General features: G+C 41.3%; 1 protein-coding gene across 1 annotated transcript in view; it reads left to right on the forward strand.

Annotated features, from left to right (window-relative positions):
• The window catches only part of E2F5 (E2F transcription factor 5), a 48,080-nt gene extending 36,318 nt beyond the window's left edge, over positions 1-11,762 (forward strand). Inside the window, exons 5-9 of the mRNA XM_077492961.1 lie at positions 1,300-1,364; positions 2,109-2,328; positions 3,853-4,044; positions 7,284-7,328; positions 11,398-11,762. Of these exons, the coding sequence (XP_077349087.1) occupies positions 1,300-1,364; positions 2,109-2,328; positions 3,853-4,044; positions 7,284-7,328; positions 11,398-11,507 (632 nt within the window). The 3' untranslated portion in view covers positions 11,508-11,762. The remainder of the gene's footprint in view (positions 1-1,299; positions 1,365-2,108; positions 2,329-3,852; positions 4,045-7,283; positions 7,329-11,397) is intronic.
• The last annotated feature ends 4,658 nt before the right edge of the window (positions 11,763-16,420 follow it).

The raw sequence follows: 16,420 nt of genomic DNA on the forward strand, positions 1-16,420 counted from the left end.
CCAAAAAAAAAATCGGCATCATATATCGGCTATCGGCCGCCATGATTTCTAAATATCGGCATCGGCCAGAGAAAAACCCATATCGGTCGACCTCTACCCTCTTCACAATAAAGTGGTGTCCCACTTGCTCTGCAAAGGCATGCCAATGATCCCCTTACCAAAGGTTTGGCAGGGGAGGAGAAGGTCTGCAATGTAGTGGCTGCAATCTAGAATTTCTAAAAATTCCTCCTCTGTTTTTATGCTTGTATGATGGTTCGAATCCAAAAAGATTTGCTCTTTTGCAAGCTCTCCATTCCCCCCCCCCCCTTTCTGAAGGAGTGATCATTCCGGTTTCGGAGGACAGAGAATTTGCCGGTTTCTAATATAGTGATGTTAGTCTCATCTTGTATCTCAAGAGATTCAACAAGTTTCTATGAGTGCAGACATTCCAGGTTTAATTTGTGTAGTCAGCGGTGGCCTCTCCAGCAGGAGGATTCCTGACATCGGTGGATATCAAAGATGCTTGCGTGCGTGTTCAATCTTTCCAAAGGTTTCTTCAGTTTGTAATGGAAGACTGCCACTTTCAGTTTGTGGCTTTACTGTTCTGCCTGTTCACAGCTTCCAGAGTGTTCACCAGTATTCCTCTTGGCTCTCACTGCTGTCAATCATAGCCAGTGAGCCAATGAGGCAGAAAGAAGGGGGCCAAGCTTCAGCTCTGTCTTATGGATGTACAGAGGAGTGGCTCAGGAGCGAGCATGCAGCGGTGCCCCCAGGGCAAGCGGCTTTGTCTGGGAGCACTGCTCGAGAAGGCGCAGGAGTGCTGGTGGGGGACTTGAAGAGGAGCTGGTCTGTGCAAAACTACTGTACCGGACATGCAAGTACAACATGTTTGTTATATTAAAAAAAGCGAAGCTTTAATACAACTTGAAGCCTTTCCTTGCAGGGGTGGGGAAGAGGTTATGCCTAGGAGGGGATTTTTTGTCTTTCTTTTTTTTTTTTTTCTTGTGTGGGTTTTTTTATTTTTTATTTTTGTCAATGTTTAAATACCTTAAGGTGGCAACATAACTATATTATAATGGAGAGGAAGATGCCCTGTGTCCTGTCATGTATAGGTGAACCTTTTTTCTCATAGCATGGCATTAACGGTTCTTTTGACTAATTTCACTTTTTGCCTTGTGATGCTCTATAATTAACTTTGCGCCTGCAGGGCTTGTGGCAAAGTTGCAAACTGCTCAAGGGTCTCTATTCATGAAGAAAAAAAAACTAGTCTATTTTATTCTGTTTTTAGAATGTATTCAACATGATTACTTTGTTGCTTAGGTGACACCCTTTTGGCAGTTCAAGCTCCTTCTGGTACACAACTAGAAGTTCCCATTCCAGAAAAGGTAAGAATGGCTTATCACCTGTGTGACCAAGGTCTACCAATGACTTTCTCTTGTTGCTTGCTTTTAATCTGGTTAATATATACATTATACGTATTTTGGTATATCTATTCTAAGAGTGCCAAAAAAACCGAATGCAGCACCACCCGACAAGCTGCAATATATACTTTTGTTTGTATACAAAGCGAAGTTGGTTCATTTATTTCCACCTTTATTTTATCAGAATGCTGCCACCTGGTGGCTGATGGCTTCTTGCTTTTCCTTTCTTGGTAAAAATAAAATCCTATGTTTATCATTTATCTGTTTTAAAATTATGCTGAGATTAAGATGTATGGCTTCTTTAAAATTTGCAGGCAACTATCACTAAAAGCGGGAACCAGTCTGATATTGTTTGCTTGTCAGAGCTTTTAATCTGCGGCCTTGCCCTGTAACATTGCTTGTAATGTGTTTTGTGAGTGAGATGGATGATGTACTTTTGCTGCTTTCAGTTAAGCTACATCAGTATATTTAATCAACAGACAATGCTGAAATATCCAGACACGCTGTCTGAGATGAACAGAAGATTGAATGTAAATTAATACCCAGCAGTGGAACACAAAGCACTGTGTGGGTTTTTTCATCTGACATGGGGATTTTAAAATGGAACAATATAAACTGTGAGCTCTGTTACTGAAATGGAGCAAATGGCTCTTGTTTTCTCACAACTTCTCACAATTTTTATTTTTTCCTTTTTTTTTTTTTTTCCAGGGCCAAAATGGACAAAAAAAGTACCAGATCAGTTTGAAGAGTAGCTCTGGGCCAATTAATGTGCTTCTTATTAATAAGGAATCTAGAACATCAAAGCCTGTTGCTTTCCCAGTGCCCCCACCTGATGACATCACACATTCTGACACTTCCAGGAAACGACACACCCGAGATCCTCAACCAGAGCATGTGCCGCGTAACAACCCATCACAGTCCAGTACAAGTAGGTAATCATAGGACTACACGGAGGTTCAATTAAGTGTGGGGTGTTTTTTTTTTTTTTTTTTTTTTTATTATATTTTTGGCAAAGAACTCGCCTTGTATGGGATATTTCATTTTCAAAACTTAAAAACATGTCTGGTCATTCTAGGCTCTTGGCATTTGCCACGTTCGCTGTCAGGAATTCAATTCGATCTACATACCAAGCCTTTCTATACCAATGGCTTAGAAGATCTTGCTTCTCTACATTGTGAATTTGTGTGTGCCTAAATCTTTCAGATGTTAAGGCCTGTTCACACTAGAATGATGTGCGGTAAACAAGTGGTCTGTGCTGATTTCCTGCACCGCAATCCAATTGCATTGTTCTTGATCTGCAGTGGCTGTCAGTACAAAGTTAATGACGCTCCAAATGCACTGTGTTTACCCCCACTGGATCACGTGGTAAAAAAAGTACAACGCGATCCCGTTGCAGTGTATTTCCAAAAGTAGTGCATACGCCATCTTTTTGTTGCAATGGGCTGAAATTGCACTGCACAGAACTGCATGCGATTTTCACAGTGTTCCTGTGCAATTCACATGCAAATCCTAGTGTGATTGGGCCCTTATGCTAGTACAATGCAACTCCTTTTATATTGCATGAATGAGAATATTGGCGGGAGGGGCATAATGTTTTGACTTTTTTACTGCATCTTCGGGGCATTTCATTTTACTAGCAATGTGCTGGGGTCTCCTTTCTAAAGCTGCTGTCACACTGAGGTGCTTTACAGGTGCTAAATCGCTAAAAATGGCACCTATAAAGAGCCTCTCCTCACTCCAGTGTGAAAGCCAAAGTGCTTTCACGATGGAGCAGTGTGCTGGAAGGACGCCAGCTGGAAGTCATGCAAGCTGCATCTTTGCAGCCCTGTAGAAGTGGCATATACACCGATCCTGCCAATTGAAATCAATGGGCAGCGCCGCCAAACCACCGGTATAGTGCTGCTGCTTTTTCAGCCGCTAGCGAGGGTTAAAAGCACCCTGCTAGTGGCTGAAAACCATAACAAAAGGTGTTGCGATCTGTTGTCTGGATTTCAATTGTGTGTGTGTGTGTGTATGTATGTATGTATGTATGTATGTATGTATGTATGTGAATGATAGAGTGTGTGTGTGTGTATAATATATTAATAATCTGTCTGTCATCTCCTCTGTCTAGATGACTAGATTGGCCTTTGTATCAATGGGGTAGATTTATTTAAACTGGTGCAGCTCTGTATGTTGACAAAGACCTGGAAGCCGATTGGTTTTAATGCAGACATTAACCTGATTTTGCACTCTTTAGTAAATAAATCCCACAGTGTCCCTACTAAGAACAAGAGTTTTGTCAAAGCCATCAGTGTGATGCTTACTTTCAGGGAAGGTCTGCTGAGGACAATAACTACCGTGTGTTTTTTTTTTTTTTTTTTTTGAAAGCATGTTAATCTAAAATTTCTATAATTTATTTTGGTTAGGAATCATATTTCAAATGTTCATTTTCATTTTATCATCTTTGTAGATGAAAATATGCAGGAGAGCACTACGAGTAGCTTTTCAGAACTGCCAGATTCGTTTTTGTATCCACTAACTTCAGATCTAACTCAGACTACTGCCAGCTCAATTGATTACCAACCACAGCTGCTTCCCCTGGATGTCGGCAATATCCTCAAACCTAATTCATTCGACATGACAAAAATGGATGATCAAGAAGGTGCATTTTTTTTTATTTTAACTAGAGTTAAAAGTTCTTTCAAACATTCGTAAAATGTAAGTCCTATAAGTATGTTATCAAATGATTATAACTCTTCCCTGGGCTTTCAGAATATTCACTGCTGACTCCAGATGTAGAAAGCTTTTGGACTATTGTGCGTCTTCAGTGGTGGCCTTAATTTATAGCCTCTGTCTCCTCCCTGTCTGGGCACAATAACGTCTCTCAGCCATTTCTTGTTGCGTCTATACCATCACATTCTGCTTTAGATAATCCTTTTGGTCCAGCCAATGATGGCACAGATGGTGGGCCATAGTACACATTTTTATTTTTTTTGCCTGTTCTGGACTGTTGAAGTGTATAGTATGTATAACCAAAATGTATTTTATTTTTTGGTCCTGGTGACCATTGTCGCTAAGATAACATATGATGGGAAATTCATAATTACAGTTGCCACCAAAAAAGGAGGTTGGGGAAAATGTTTGAATAACTGTTTTACGAACTGCTAAGAGGGCAATTTCTCACTATGGAGAATTTTCCCTTTACTACTTTTGACACAGGACATGAAATGAAGGGAGATCTCCCCCCCAATAGGATACGGTGTAAAACCAGGCTGACTAGGGTTTCAAAGTGGTTCTAAAGGCAGGTGGTTCTAAAAACCCACCTGGGTGAATCCCCCAACACTGCAAAACTTGGACACCCTGGGTGGATAATTTCCTCCCTACAGATTTTGACACAAATTTGCTTGTACCGTAAATCTCAGAACACCATTGTCTCGTTCGATGGCCTACCAGGGGATCCGTGTGGTCCCGCCAACATCTCTTCTTTCCTGCACGCCCTTCTCTTCCTCTACATACTATCCTCTACTTTTTCTGCCTACTGGATTCTTTTTTTTTTTTTTTTTTTTACTTTGACCAAAATGTTTTACTTATAACTCCTATAACAAGGATAAGGCTTATTGCCTAGACCTATCCTACGGCCTTTATTCCCCTGACCTGCAGTGGATGAGTTTAAGTTCTATACTGTTCGGTGATGCTCCCCTTTCCACTGTAAACGCCCTCTGACACTTGACATGGTCTATGCAGCTGTTAATATCACCATACCCTGTTCTGTGATGTTTGGTTGTTACAGCATAAACCACACAGAAGTTGTACTGTGAGATATGGTCTATATTTTCAACCTAGATTACTTCTGGTTGTATTCTGTGGTCTTTAATAAAAAATTTGAACAGAAAAACCCACCTGGGTGCAGCTCCCCCTCAAATACATGAGCCTCATCTTGATCTAGCAATGTGTATGAGAGCAGAGGCCCTTGGGTTTCTCTCTCCACATTGGCTCCCACAGCAGAGGGAGCAATTGGTTCCCACTGCTGTCAATAACAGCCAGTGGGCCAATGAGGAGTGTATATATACTGTGGTCGGGTAGCTTTGCATGTACGTGATTTGGCATTACCAGTTATAGGGTGCCTGTGGCCCCTGCCTGGATTTGTACTGTAACTCGGTAAAGCACAATTGGGTCAGAAGGTCCCAGCCAATGATTTATGGGTGGAACCTGCATGTAGGCTTTGAATCACAATAAAGACCTCTGTCTACTCACACTTGACTATTACAGAGAGCAGTGATGTGGCTGTTTTTTATTTTTCGTCCTTCAAAGCAGGGATTAAAAACGGCACATAATGCACACATGACGCTTGTTAGGCACACAGTTAACACTTCCCAGCCAGTGTCATGAGTACAGTGACGGTATATAGTATTAGCACTGACCTTTGTATTGGTGTCACTGGTGATGTTCATGTCCGTAAAGCCCTAGCGCACACCACCAGTGTTTCAGTTTTTTGATTATTTTTATTTTGTTTCCTAACCCGGAGTGTCGAACGGGGAAAAAAACTTGACCGCTCCGTTCAGAGCTGTTGCCACCCACCCCCCTGCCAGAACTCTCTGGCCAGCGCTCTCAAGCATTGGCTGAGAGCCATGATTGTGAGCCAGTAAGCTGCTGGTCTTCCAGTATGCACGTACAACAGAAGCTAGCCAAACGGCAAGCTTCTGTTAGATTGGCTGCCATACACACAAGACAAATGACTTGCTGAAATCTGCCGCCTCTGCTCCATAGAGAGCTATGGATGGCCTGATTAGGTCTGCCTGAGAAACTTTACAAGCAGACCTGATTGAACAGCCCGTGTGAAACCAGCCTTGGCATGTTAAATGTAAGGTTTGCTTTTTACATATGACAAATCAAATTTTTGTTAATTTAGATCAGTGGTTTCCAACTTCGCTCCTCAAGTACCCTCAACAGGTCATGTTTTCAGTATTTCCCTCGCCTTGCACAGGCGCTTTTATTTTTAATGTCTGTGATTTGGTATATGCGGCATCTATTCTATTTAAGTGAAATTCTCAAAACATGGCCTGTTTGGAAGTAATTGAGGCCTGAGGTTGACCATATGAATTTGTGAAAATTTGAATGCATTTTTTTTTTTTCAAGTGTATTGCCATATTTGAAGGCACGATTTGAATCGCCAATCTAATGTTTGCTTGTTTTAAAATATGTTAAAGTAATCTATTTCCATGAGTATAGTTTTTCAGATGATTTTATCTGCGATCACCAGATTTCCTCGAATGACTTCTCCATTCTTGAGTTCTGAATTACAGCGGGGGTGTGTTTTTTTTATTTTTTTAATATTTTTTTTTTTTTTTTTTGCACCTGATTAGAGCCATAGGGGTAGTAACATGCTTCAAAATGGGGTGGGTTTGGGGTGCAGAGCGTTGTTCCTGGAGGACACTCAGGTGTGAAGAATAGCGAATTAATATTTGCTATTTTAACATTGAATTGCCTCTCCACCAATCAGGAAGTGCTCTGATACCAGTTTTTCAAATGGCTGAAAGGACAGGTCATCCTATTGGACACCTAAGAGGGGGGAGATCCCTGGTGGAAGCCGCCGTGATCCACAGAAGGATAAAGAGAGCTGCCACTCGCCAGACACGCTTCCTAGGTGGCGTAAGTGGGCAGGGATTTTATGTCCTGACTGTCCTCCGTGGGGGGGGGCTGCACTTGTTTCTACAACCTATTCCCAACAGTCCCCATTTTCAGGTCCCCTAATCTTAAATCAGTAATTTAATCACCATCACGGTTTAATTTGAGTGAAAACGCAATGTTGGGGAAATGTGTTTTTGTTGTTCAGTTTCAGTACTAGACAAATTGTTCACAAAAAAATTATCTAAATGGGGTGTTTTTGTTTTGTTTTTTTAGGTCAGATAAGTGGTGACTTAATTGATGAGCTAATGTCTTCGGATGGTAAGTATTACCACTTCTTATTTTTACACTGATCAGCCATAACTTTATGACCAATGACAGGTTAAGTGAATAACTGGTTATCTCCTTCAGGCCCGTACACACGATCTGACTTTTTGACAACAAACATGCAAATTGGTGGTTTTGGTGCAACATCCGACCGTGTGTACGCTCCATCTGACAAACTATTTCAGTTTTTCACTGGACTTTTGTTGCCTGTGCGAACAAACAAACTTTTTGACAACTTAAGTCCAGTGGAGCAAAGCCCGCTCGTGTGTACACAAAACCATCGGACTTTTGTACAAAGTACAAACAAGCATGCTCAGAACCAATGCAAAAGATCAGACAACAATACAGAAGTTGACCAAAGGTGGTGCTGGAGTAATTGAACGTCCTCTTTTGAAGTGTTGTCAGTACGTTGAAATGTCACTAAGTTCGTTTTTGTTGCCTAAAAAGTCAGATCATGTGTATGCGATACAAACTTGCGGCCAACGCCCTTTGTACAAAAGTCCACGGGAAAGTTTGTACAAAGTCCGATTGTGTGTATGGGGCTTTACAGTGGCATCTGAAAGTAGGTGGGATGTTTTGGCATGAAGTAAACATGTTGTACCTGAAGTTGATGTGTTTAAAGCAGAAAAAAGGGCATCGCAGTTTGAGTGGGGCCGTGTAGCTGAAGACCAGTAGGGGTGCCCATGCTTACCCCTCCAGTCAAAAGCGCCTACAACGGGCATGAGGACAGCGGGGAAAAGATGGCACCATAATGGGAAGAAGGCAAGCTGGCAAAGTGAATCATTTGGGCAATGTTTTTGTTTTACTGCAAAGACTTGGTATGTGTCAAGTAACATCAACATGAATGGCAGGACCAACTACCTAAACATTGTTGCTGATCAAGTACCCTTCATGGAAATGGTATTCCCTGATGGCAGTGGCCCTTCTGTAGGATATTATGTCCTGACATACTGCAAAAATAGTTCAAGGATAGTTTGAGGAACACTAGTTCAAGGTGCTGACTTGACCTCCAAATTCTCAATATCTCTCTTCAATTGAGAATCTGTGGGATGTGCTGGAAAAACAAAGTCTGATCTAAGGAAGCACCACCTCACAACTTACATGACCTAAAGAATCTTCTGACAGTTTGGTGGCACATCACAGCGTAGCTTCAGACATTTAGTGACATCCCATGCATTGATGAGTCAGGGCTGTTTTGGTGGAAAAGGGGGACCTTAAATATTAGGTGAGTGGTCCTAAAGTGTGTGTGTGTGTGTGTGTTATACAGTGCATCCTAAAGTATTCACAGCGCTTCACTTTTTCCACATTTTATGTTATAGCCTTTTTCCAAAATGGATTAAATTCATTATTTTTCTCAAAATGCTACAAACCATGCCCCATGATAATGTGAAAGAAGTTTGTTTGAAATCTTTGTAAATTTATCAAAAATAAACAAAAAACATCACATGTACATAAGTATTCACAGCCTTTGCTCAATAGTTTGTTGAAGCAACTTTGACACCAATTTCTGCCCCAAGTCTTTTTGAGTATGATGCTACAAGCTTGGCACACCTATTTTTGGGCAGTTTCTCCCATTCTTCTTTACAGGACACCTCAAGCCCCATCATGGTTGGATGAGGAATGTCGGTACACAGCCATTTTCAGATCTGGTTCAAGTCTGGGCCACTCGGGGATGTTCAGAGTTGTCCTGTAGCCACACCTTTCTTATCTTGGCTGTGTGCTTGGAGTCATTGGCCTGTTGGAAGATGAACCTTCACCTGGCCTGAGATCCAGAGCACTTCAGAACAGGTTTTCATAAAGGATGTCTCTATATTGCTGCCTTCATCTTTCCCTCGATCCTGACTAGTCTCCCAGTTCCTGCCACTGAAAAACATCCCCAAAGCATGATGCTGCCATCACCACGCTTCACTGTAGAGATGGTATTGACCAGGGGATGAGCGGTGCCTGATTTCCTCCAGAAATGACGCTTTCCATTCAGGCCAAAGACTTCAATCTTAGTTTCTCGTGGTCAGTCCTTTAGGCAAACTCCAGGTGGGCTGTCATGTGCCTTTTTACTGAGTGGCTTCTCTCTGGCCACTCTACTATGCAGGCCTGATTGGTGAAGTGCTGCAGAGCTGATTGTGCTTCTGGAAGGTTCTCCTCTCCCCACAGACATCTGTCAGAATGACCATTGTGTTCTTGGTCACCTCTCTGACTAAGCCTCCCTTCTCCCCCCTGATTGCTTAGTTTGGCCGGGCGGCCCACTGTAGGTCTTGGTGGTTCCAAACTTCCATTTGTGGATGTTAGGGACCACTGTTCTCATTGGGACCTTCAATGCTGCAGAAATGTATCTGTGCCTCAATACAATCCTGTCTGAGGTCTACAAAACAATTCCTTGGCCTTCATGGCTTGATTTGTGATCTGACATGCACTGTTAAAGGAGAAGTATAGCCAAAGCTCATTTTGGCTGTACTTCTCCTATGGATCACACGAGTGCAGGTCATTTTGCACTCCTGTGACCTGTTGTCAGCAGAGAGCAGGCTGACGTCACAGATGTCAGTCCAGGCTCCACGTCGTCACAACCAGAGTTGGAATCTGCCAGGTGCCTGGACTGACACCTGACTCAGCCTCTGTGAGCTGCTGAGAGCGTGAGCCGGCCACTTGCGACCCTCCACAGCCCAGTGCTCCAATGAGCAGAGAGGTGAATGACAGTCTGCAGCTCTCTGCCCGGGGAGCTCTAAAAACCGAGCGATCACGCTGTTGTCAGTGTAGAGGCGCCAGGGGACAGGTGCAGCATCGGACAAATGCTGCATCCACATAGGTAAGTATTTATACTTTTTAACTGTGTGTCCGTATATAGACAGGTGTGTGCCTTTCCCAATTGTGTCCCATCAACTGCATTTAACACAGGTGGACTCCCTTTAAGTTGTAGAAACATCTCAAAGGATGATCAGTGGAAACAGGATGCACCTGAGCTCAATTTTGAGTGTCATGGCAAAGACTGTGAATACTTGCGTACAAGTGACGCTTTCACTTTTTTATTTTTAATACATTTGCAAAGATTTCAAACCTTTCACGTTGCCATTAATTGGGTATTTATAGAATTTTGAAGAAAATTCATGAATTTAATCAGTTTTAGAATAAGGCTGTGACAATGTGAAAAAAGTGAAATGCTGTAAATACTTTCTGGATGCATTGTATCATATCTGTCGCACACATACTACCCATGACTACTTTGAGATTAAAAGTATGTGGTGTGTGTGTGTGTGTGTGTATTATATTCTATTATATATATATATATAATTTTTTTTTTTTTTTCTCCTAGTATGTGATCGCAGGGGTAGTGTCACAATGAAGTGTGATATTTTTTTTTATTGGTGTCTTAAGATTTGCATTAAGAAATTTTAATTGCGTGTATAGCTTTGTAACTGTATTTCTAGGCACTGGTTCTCTTATGAATGTTAGTTCTCAGACATCAATTGCATACCCAAAGTTTTGGATTCTTGTCAGCATAGTACAGTATGCTTGCTTTTGTATTCTGCACAAGTTCATTCACCGTATGTAGGAGGAAGCAAATGGCATACTTTGGGGGTTATTTACTAAAGGTAACTCCACTTTGCACTACAAGTGCACTTAGAAGTGCAGTCGTCATAGATCTGAGGGGGACCTGCAAGGAAAATAGCTTTTTTTGCTTGCACATGATTGGATGATAAAATCAGAGCTTCCTCTCATCTACAGCGACTGCTCTTCCAAGTGCCCTTTTTAGTACACTTGTAGTGCAAAGTGTATTTGCCTTTAGTAAATCGACCCCCTTGTCTACACTAGTCTGTCCTATATTTTTATTTGAAGAATAAGTTCACATTTTGTTATATCTGTATTTGGTGTGTAACATTCAGCAGACTTGTGACCATTACTGGGATGTGGTTGTGGATAGTTGCCCCAAGAGATAAAATCTATATATAATTTCCACTGCTCTATTTTTTATTTTACAAAAGGTGAATTTAGTCTTTTTTAAAATGTCAGCTGAAAAAATCTTAACTGCTGTATATCATATCTAATTTTCTGTTTGTCTTTTTTATCACAGTGTTCCCTTTGCTGCGGCTTTCTCCCACTCCAGGAGATGACTACAGCTTCAACTTGGATGACAGTGAAGGAGTTTGTGACCTCTTTGATGTGCAGATTCTAAATTATTAGATCTAATTCCTCTTCTGGATTTCTGTCTACCTCCTTCCTGCCTTACACACACCGTAGCATCAAAGTTGAGGTTTTTTTGTTAAGTGACATTTTTTTTTTTTATTACGAAAATTGTTTTTAGAGCAAATACTTTATTCAGCAATTAACAGTGGATGATTATAAACCAAATTTCGTTGACACCGATTCTACACACAATTTGGTAAAGCTTTATTGGCAATCTGTTAATGACTTAAAGGGCCCCTTGTTGCCTAACCAGCCATTTTGTGAGCCATTGTTTATCTGCCAGCTTCCTTTTACCATTTCCCAAGTATTGTGTGCTGCAGTGAAGTCACTAGAATCCAGTGACTTGATAGGTTTGTGAATATTTGTACAGCAAATTTTCATGCACAATGCCCCTCCTAGCTGATTAACAGCTCTTCTTGCAGACAACCATTAAGATGCTCTCTTAAAACCGATGAAAAAGACAGTACATATTTCTGGAAGTAACAAGATTTTTTCATTCTACATGAAGACCAGCGGGCAAAGGTTAAGATTTGTCAATTCTTTATTGCGGTTTCCCAGTATAGAAGAATGCTTCCTTGTCAGACCAGAGCAAGTAAGGGAAAACCTCTGCTTCTGCAGAGCAGTGTTGGACCCTTTTAGAATGTTTTTGTTGATGTAACTACTCTCCAGTGTGGTCACTAACCTCTGTCCATGTCACAGAAGAAAGGGGAAGTCTTAGCAGGGACAAGACAACATCTCATTAACCATAAAAGACTCCTGAAAAGTTATCCATGCTTTTTTAAAAGTGATGGGCCTGCCATTGCTTTTTAAGAAAATGCTAGTTTCCTCTTGGCTGGGTCTGATTCCATGTGTATCTAAAACAAAAAAATATATTGTAGATTACCAGTTTTTCAGCTAGGTGCCTGCGTTGCACTAGGTTTTTCCTTTTTCAGGCTTTTTAGTCTTTTTTTTTTTTTTTTTTTTTTAACCAATTTGTCAATACAGAGCCATGGTTGCCACTCAGGCTGTACTGTGAAACATTGGGGGTTGTTTACAAAAGTCAAGTGCAAACTGCACTTGGGAGTGCAGTCGCTGTAAATCTGAGGGGAAGCTCTGCTGATTGGATGATAAAATCATGTGCAAGCTAAAATATTCATTGTTTTTATTGCATGTCTCCTTGGATCTACAGCGACTGCACTTTCAAGTGTACTTTGCACTTGTAGTGCAAAGTGGATTTGCCTTTTGTAAATAACCCCCAATGTCTTCATCTCTATTACATAGGGAGTAATGGCTTTAGTAGTTTACAAAAGAAAAAAAAAATGTATAACTCTGCCACCATCACAGCTGAAGACTGGTAAGCTGCAATAAATCGCATGTTTGGGTTGTTAAAGTGGAATTACACTGCATCTGAGCACCACAAACAAAAAAATTAAATACCATTTTTAAATATTCAACGTGTAAACATCAATCTATGGATCCATGCTTTAGTTTACGCTGAAATAACTTTGAAAAACACCCCCAAGCATTTCTGGCTGTAGACCTCTTGAATAAGGGCAGTTGATTCATGTAGTATTTACTTCCCAGAATCCTTCTGCCCTTAGCTCAGGCATGCAGGTAGGAGGGTGTGGTTGGCTGAAAGAACCCCTCCTGGAGACTCCTGGTATGTATGACCTTTTGCCTAGGCATGGGAACCAGTAAGTAACTGAAGAAATGTAAAAACAAAGTTTAAAAGTTCAAGATAATATACCATCCTATCTATTTTACTAAAGCTAGCAGCATCAGAATTAGAAATGGTCAATGTTAATTGAGAGAGTGAAGTTCCGCTTTTTCTAGGTCTGGGAATTAAAAGTCATACTATGGGGCTTATTTACTAAAGCTGGAGTGTAGAAAATTTGGTGCACCAGATTTTGCACACTCCAGTTTTAGTAAATCTACCCCTCTGTCCATTCACACTTCTACGACTTTGGACATCAAAATCAGATGACAAGTTGTACCCCATATTTTCCAATAATAACCAGATATGTATGTATGTATGTATGTGTGACTTCAAAGTAGTTCATGCACTACTTTTGGTCTGACTTTTTCATGCAACTTTAGGGCCATAGATTTCAATGTTAAACCTCAAAAGTTGCACGAAAATCATACCTGCAACAGTTGTCCATCTTTGGACAAAATCCTACCTACCCAACGTTGCCTTAAAAAGTCGAGCTGATTTGGAGTTGTACAAGTGTGAATAGAGCATACAAGTTGCAATCCCTTATCTTTATACCCAGGCCAGCAAATTGGCACTGAAGTCAAAACATTGACAGCTAGGTAACTAGCATTCTTAAAGCAGATTTCTTCCCAAAAGTGGAACTTCTGCTTATTCATCTCCCCCCCTCCGGTGCCACATTTGGCACCTTTTTAAGGGGGGAGGAAGGAACTAGGGGGGACCCTTCCCCACTTCTGGGAGACAGTGGCGGGGCCAGGCCAATTTGAAAGCGCAGCACCCTTTGCACGTGAGCAGTAGGGAACTGGCTGCGAAGCAAAAACTGTTCACTGCCAGGTTCCCTTACCAGCAATGGCGGCTGCTGCACCTGACAGCCAAACTGAATTAGCAGACTCCCTGGACAGGTAAGTGTCCATATATTAAGTCAAGTGCTGCAGTAACCCCCGCTTTAAAAGAGTTCAGCAATGTTATCCACCCATGATTCGCTTCTAAAGTAGTTTTTATTTTTTTTAAATGCTTCTGTTTTAGTATAAGGGCGAAGTACACCTTTGCAGAAAAAAAGTACATTTATTTTTTTTATTGCAGGAGTCTGGAAAGTATTGCACCTGCGATTAGTGTATTGTTTGTGCAATATGGGCTCCTGCAGACATATCATCCTGCTATCCTCCCTATTGAAACAAGTCTGTCTGCTGTGGTGGCCAGATGGTACCTGTGGTTTTTATCAATTCACAGAAATCTGTGCATTAAAGTGGCTGTGTGAGCAGAGCCCTGCACTGCTGCAGTGTTTTTGAAAAGTGACAGTGGGTGCCCCCCCCTAGTGTCACACCAAAGGTGAACGGATCTTTGAATGGCATTGATAACAGATATTGCACCTGCATTAGCAAAGAAATGTTTAGTAATGATTGTCTTCAGGAAAGGATGCTTTTTTTATTTATTTTTTTGTTCCCCCTCCTATCCTTGGAACATATTGTTGGCAGGTGTGTTAAATTTTTACATTTCACAGTAACCCTTTAATGATGGATACCTTTGTTGGCCTTGCATACTTTGAGCTGCAACAAGTATGCAGATTAGGACTTTATGATCTAATATACTCAAAGTACTGGGATGAGGTTCAGTATGACAGTCTGGTAACTGTCTCTCAGGCAAGAGTAGTAATGGCAGCCTCTGTTCTTTAGTTTTTGAATAGTGGGCAAATAGTTAGAACCCCTGCACCGATGTGCACGGGAGCAGTGGTTCTCTCCCTAATTGGCCAAGATGCACGCACGAGCAATTGAGGAAGGGGCGGGGCTGAGCTGCATTCTGTGTCTTATGATGCAGAGAGCTGGTGTTCTGTCAAAATAGCCAATTCATCGAGATCTCCAATTACATCACTTCTGGTTACTGTAAACCGGCAGTGATTTGGAGGTTTTGACGACTTGCTGTTTTGACACATCAGCAAACGTACACTCTGGTACATGGTATTAAGAGTGGATATTGTTAGTCCGCTCTGATACTAACCAACTAAATGGCCTCCTTGTTACCTGCTGTTGTGTCAAACCAGCAAAGTCTTCATGTACCAGAGTGTGCACGCTTGCCAGTGTTGTGTCAAAACAAAGTCATCAATCTCCAATTAATGATGGTTTAGTGTAACCAGAAGTGACATAATTGTAGATCCTAATGAATTGGGTATTTTCATGGAACACCAGCTCCGGCATGAGCACGCACGAGTGCCCTCAAAGCAGTCGGCAAGGGGGAAATGCCCAGAGAAAAAGGAGGCTAGGGTCTCTGCTCTGCAAAAACCATTGCACAAAGCAGGTATACGTTGAATGTTTGTTTTCAAAAGGAATTTTTTTTTTTTTTAAACGCGGCCTTCTTCACTCTGTTCAAAATCAGGAGGCAAGCCTAAGGGTTTTATAATCCCAGAAGGATGTTGGTCCTTCAGAACACTTCATTGCTAATGACTGACCTGGGGAAAACAAACTACTTGCTCAGCCCCCCTCCTTCAGTAGTGCTCACAGTGGACCAGCTTGGATTGTGAGGGCTGATGGCATTAGTTGCCAGCAGTATGACATTTTTTTAAAATGTGCAGTTGGCTTTCTGATTTGGATCAAGTGGGTTTGCATTCCTATAGATCTGTATGGGAAAGCAAAATGTTATCAAAAGCCTATTGACACAGGTCTATAGTTTATTGTAGTTTGACATCTAAATAGTTGGGCTGTCTGACTTTTTGATCCATTAAGTGAGTGGGAATTGCTAGTATGTGCTCACTAGTGAGTTCATAACTAACAATTCAATGTACACTTGTCATTTTCCTAATTATTCTGGGAAAGTAGTAAGAAATCTGAGTGTCGGTGGAAAGCACCACTCCCCTTCAGTTTTAAAACCTAATCCCCCATAGGACCCTGTTATTTCTCTTTGCCACCCTTTTTTGTTTTCTATATAGTAACCCCCAGCATATTAAATGGAAGACTAAGGAAGTATTTCATGCAGCTATTTGGTGCCAAAACTTTGGACTTGTTCCACTTTTATGAAATATTTTAGTCAGTCCTGAAGAGCTTTATTTTAATTTTTTTTCTGTAAATAACCACTGCCAAGTAATAAGTAAACCTTCCATTCCTGGTTGGGCAATTTTCAAGTGCCTTGTAGTGGATAGCACTTTTTCCATTCTAACATGTTGGCTTTGTATATTTGCCTGTATTTGTTAATTCTCCATTTCTCCGGTTTTTGTAACTACATATTGCTG

Source organism: Lithobates pipiens, unplaced genomic scaffold (assembly GCF_037356315.1).
Source record: "Lithobates pipiens isolate NorthernLeopardFrog02 unplaced genomic scaffold, aLitPip1_a1.2 Scaffold_19, whole genome shotgun sequence".
NCBI lineage: Eukaryota > Metazoa > Chordata > Amphibia > Anura > Ranidae > Lithobates > Lithobates pipiens.